Genomic DNA, 4923 nt, shown 5'->3' on the forward strand with positions numbered 1-4923 from the left:
CTCGTGCAATCCGTGACTCTCGACGCGGCGCGCTGGGGGAAAGCCTTTTGTTGTCGGTCGGGTTTTTATGAGTGCTTTCGCCGAGGACGGGCCCGACCGGCACCACTGCGTCGCTATCACACACAATCAAATGAGTTACTTAAAAAGAAGGGAAATCAACAAGCGGGAAAAAAGAAAAATAGAAAACGCTTTCTTGGGTCTCATCTTCTTTTATTTTTTTTTCCACCCGCAAACTTTTTCTTTTGCAAAAGGGTATTTTTTCTTTTCTTTATCATCCGTGCCTGGCGGATTCTATAACAATATCTATTTTATATTATTATTATTATATGCCGAGACTGTGTGTATGTATTGTACCTATACTACCCGATTGTGTCCCCGCTATATTACTCCCGGATAAACGAGCTATATAGGAGAAAGAGAGTGTGAGCTGTCGAGGAGCCAAGTGTGTTACAATACAACAAGCACACAGCAGAGGGCCGGGGCGGTAGTATAGGTACTATAGTATTGGAGAAAGCGCCGGAGATTTGGCTCTCTGTCCTGATGGTCTCTCTCTCTCTCCTTTCTTTCTTTCTCGACGTCACAAAATGTGTGATAGCCCCAACAGCGATTTTCATTGCCGACGGCGAGGTCGTTTTCACAAGGTACAAAACAGACTCACCACTTCTTTTTTCTTTTGCTGGGAGGAAGAAAATGCAATGAAAAAGAAATGGTACCTAGTATATATATACACATCCAGGCTATAGGTACGTATGTCGGCCGCTCACGCACGACAGCTCGGCGCCGGGATATGAAGAAACAAAAGAAGAGAAACAAACAAAAAAAAAAAGACAAAAGAGACAAAGAAAATGAAGGCAATCATCAGTTTTCGTGAGCACCGTGAGTGTGTGGGGGTCTGTTAGCCTTCTCTCTCTCTCTCTAGGGCCGGTCTGCCTATATGTGTACGTATAGACATCCAGCAGCAGCACGAACGACGCAGATAGGAAGACACTCACCAGTGCATCATATAGACTAGATGGGCCGTCGGTACTATAAAGCCCCGCGTTTGGAGCTGCTCGCTCTCGTCCCTCTCTCAAGACGTAATTGCCGACGATCAAGCACGAATATGCCCCTGTGGATTCGCACCCAGCCACTTGGTCGACATCTTCTGCCCGCCAAATGGGCTGCGCTGCGCCAGCAAACGGAAGAAGTAGAAAAAAGGAGCGGGCGTCGGGTAAAGAAACGAAAAAGAAAAGCGGGAAATAAGAAAAGGAAGATACGTACTGCTGTATACCGAACGCAAACGGGGGAGATGGGCAAACTGCTGCATGGGAAACCACAAGAGAAATTCGTCCAGTCATGAATCATGATAGGATATATATAGTCTAGATGTAGTATACTGTACGTATAAGAGACGGACGGACGGACGAAGTGGGGGGAATTGAGAGAGATCTCGGACGTCGGCGATCTGTATGACGACTCGTCGTCTAAACTCTCGCCGCCCAGTCGGAAGGCCGGAATCACGCAACTTTTGTGTGAGTGGCAACTTTGGCGGGGCCAGCAAACTACTCTTTTTTTTTCTTTCTTTTTTGTCATGTCGTATTGTGTGTGTGTGTGTACCTTTGTAGAACGTTCACAAATGGACATCAAAGGCAGTTTCCAAAAGGGCGGACTGGGGATATGAGAGGGCCGTGAGGCCTTTTGCCTCTCCAATCTCCCTATATACACACACAACATCATAGTACTACCTCGTCCTTCTTCTTCTTTCTCAAGCCAAAAATCCATTGTTGTTTGCATTAGATGAATTGAAACAGGAATAAAAGAGAACTGTATTGAAGAAAAGGGGGTGCATAATATGCTTGGGACTTTTCAACTTTTCAATTTTTGTGTGTGTGTGTGTGGATGATATTACAGTTCTTGATGACGTGTGATGAGCGAAAATAAACTTTTGAACGATTCGAAAAAAGAAAGAAAGAAATTCGCCTACAAGCCACTCACTCGGGGAGCAATGCGACCGCGAGTTCGGCGGAGGGGAGTCGCCGTTGTTGGCTCGACAATCACTTGGATTTCCTCCGGAATGGGGATGATGACGTCTTCCTCGACGGCAGCGGCCGGAGTCGTTGGCGATGCGGTAGTAGCCTGATCCTTTCGCCTCGAGATGGAGTTGGCGACCGGTCGCAAGTTAACCGGTCTGAATGGAATAATTACAACACAAATTTAGACATGAAGTAAAGCGATTCATTAACTGTCAAAAGATTCTCATCAGACAAATATATTAATGTAGGTTGTTTACCGTTTAGGGAACAATTTCGATCGAGTAGACTCGGCCGCTTTGGGCTGCTCAGTGACTGGCTGGGCGGTAGTGGTTGCGGTGGTACCTAAAGCCTTGCTGTTGCGCAACGCGCCAAATCGGTTGGGGCGCTTGGTAGTGACAGCAGCAGCCACGGTGGGGGCTTCTGCTTGGCGCGTTAATATCGGGGTTTATTATATGTTTAACAGGCCAATTATTCTTTTGATAAGAAATACCTGTGGCGGGTGTTGTCGTCGTAGTGGTGGCGGCCGTGGTGGCCCGCGCGCTGGCGCTGAAACGGCGGTTAGTGGTGGGCAGTCTCCTGGCCGATCCGCCGCTGGACCGAATAGGTGCGCTGTTCCCTCAAGCATGAAACAATTTTTTTGAACATGTCACAATCCATCTCCAAGAAGAAAAATTGATGAAGACGAAAACTGACCTCTCGCTGGCTGGTGAGACCGACACTTCAGTTGAAGGCATGGTCGCCGTGGCCAGAATGGCCACGAACGGGTCTTCGGTGGTAGAAGCTTGAATACGTTCGAATTTACCTGTTGATTATGGAGTGAACAACCAAAATAAAAAGTGAAATTAATCACGTTTGACTAATATGGGCGTGTATAAGAAAAAGGGAAAAACAGGATTGGTTACGTTTCTTCAGAAATTCCATAAGGCCCTGAGTTTGTTGAAATTCCTCCAGAGGTTTGGGTGTTGGCTTGAAATTCTTCGGAGCTAGGGCTGATGCAGTGTCGACTGAAGCTGGGCTGGTCATTTCGGCCTTGGGAATGTCCTCCTCTTGGACGGCATCGCCAACTGCTTTAGCTTTAGACGACTGCTTCCTTCGGGAGCCAGACGTTCGGGGGCGATTGGAAGTTTTCCTCGTTTTATTGGCCGGAGCCGGAGTGACTTCCACTTCGTCGACGGGAGCGGCTTCGATTATGGGCGACGAGGTCGTCGTCGTCGTTGTCACCCTGGCCTTTTTCGTGGTCAATTCCTCCGCCATGACAATGTCGGTCATTTCTCCGCCATCTACAGGCGAACTAGTTTGCTGCTCGTCCACTAGTGTAAAATCCTCGTCGACAAAAGTGCCAGCAGCCAAGGCCAGGCACGCTACGGCACACACAATTCTGACGCCCAGACAGAATAAAGATAATAAGGCAACAACAAAAACACAATTAGCGGGGCTGCTTATTGCCAAATTCTGACGAATTTTAAAAACAATGAAAAGAACTTTTTTGTTTTTGATTTTTTACAATCTGCTGCCACCCAGCAGCTTGTTTCAAATAGTTTACAGCGGCAGCTTTGAGTCCGTCAGGAGAACTCAATTAGTGACCACGTTCAAGGATTTTGAGGTGTGGTGTATACATTGTACTTAAAATAGCACTCGACGTTAATTTGGACCCGTTCTTATACAATCAACCAGGTAGTTTTATTAAAATGCACAACAGGTCGAAGGAAAGTAAAATTCTACGCACATCATTTTAATAAATGCAAATTTAAAAGTGACGTGAACAAAAAAAAAAAAAATACCAAATAGAGAAAACTTGAAAGAAAATCTAATCTAATCGAGTGACTTCATCACACCTGACCCGATCGATCGCCATAAATAACATTTGGCTGTCTGTCTGTCCACAATGGTTAGAATGGACAGCACGTCGTTTTTTTCTCGGTAAAGGTGAGAGTGGGCTTTACCTGCGCTTATAAGACACTGACACAGATTTCCATTAAAAACAAAGAAGAAACTCGAACTCTAGTGGAAATGCTACTTTCCCTTTTGATTACAAACATGGCGCACCTATACATGCGCCATGTTCATTGGCGCAAAAGCGCAAATCATCTCCTTATACTACCGAAACACATTGAATATCCGACCAACTTTCATTTACGCCCGAAAAGCAGGTCCTAAGAATCGAACCGAGAGACTTCTCCCCCCGAAAAATTAAACTGAGCCAAAACATTCGCCTTGTGATGACCGCGCTATAGAAACAGTTGCGCACAATTCGCAAAACACTCACTAGTACAGCAGGCTAATAATACGCTGTCCCAAAATGGATAAAAGAATAGTATAAAATAAGGATGTACTGTAACAGATGACAGTGTACTTACATCATCAACTTCATGATTCTAGTGTATATAGCTTCTCGTTTCGAAACAAAAACTCAAAAAATCTTTTCAGTCTTGTCAGGAAATGTTGGCGAGCTTCCGGAGTAGTGGAGGGTTGTGCACCTGTATGTCTCCGACGTCTGAATGAATCCAATTCTCACAATCTCAGGTGGCTAAAAGGTTTTTCACCACTCGCCGAGCCTTCAGGAGCCTTATGCACAAACTGCACACTGCTGGTCTCAGCCCAGGGTACCTCGCGCTGGCTTCGCTATCGGGTATTATGATTTGTTCTCGGTGATACTTTCGTGCGGCCAACGCCTTTCCCTTTTCTCTTCATTCTCCCCACCCTCGCTGCTCCGTGGACTGACTGTTGTTGTGGAATCTGTACCACCCCTTTCATTTTTACCTGAAGAAAACAAAAAACAAAATAAAAAAGATATGCCGAAAAGGGAGAACGCGAGAAAGGTGAAACCTTGCTACAATAACACATGTATAGTCGTGTTGATCGTGCTGTGTAGTACGTATATAGGAAAGTCAGCTGAATCAAACACTCCTAT

The 4923-nt window shown here is 45.7% G+C and overlaps 1 protein-coding gene across 1 annotated transcript; it reads right to left on the reverse strand.

Moving 5' to 3' along the window:
- Window positions 1–1781: 1781 nt before the first annotated feature.
- On the reverse strand, window positions 1782–4704 carry LOC124194513 (protein let-653-like). Its single transcript, XM_046588742.1, has 6 exons — window positions 4370–4704; window positions 2915–3390; window positions 2706–2814; window positions 2503–2621; window positions 2270–2432; window positions 1782–2167 (listed from the first exon to the last, which is right to left on the reverse strand). Exons 1-6 carry the CDS (start codon window positions 4381–4383, stop codon window positions 1960–1962), a joined length of 1089 nt encoding a protein of 362 aa, XP_046444698.1. The 5' UTR covers window positions 4384–4704; the 3' UTR covers window positions 1782–1959.
- Window positions 4705–4923: the final 219 nt, after the last annotated feature.

This window comes from Daphnia pulex, chromosome 5 (assembly GCF_021134715.1).
Source record: "Daphnia pulex isolate KAP4 chromosome 5, ASM2113471v1".
Taxonomy (NCBI): domain Eukaryota; kingdom Metazoa; phylum Arthropoda; class Branchiopoda; order Diplostraca; family Daphniidae; genus Daphnia; species Daphnia pulex.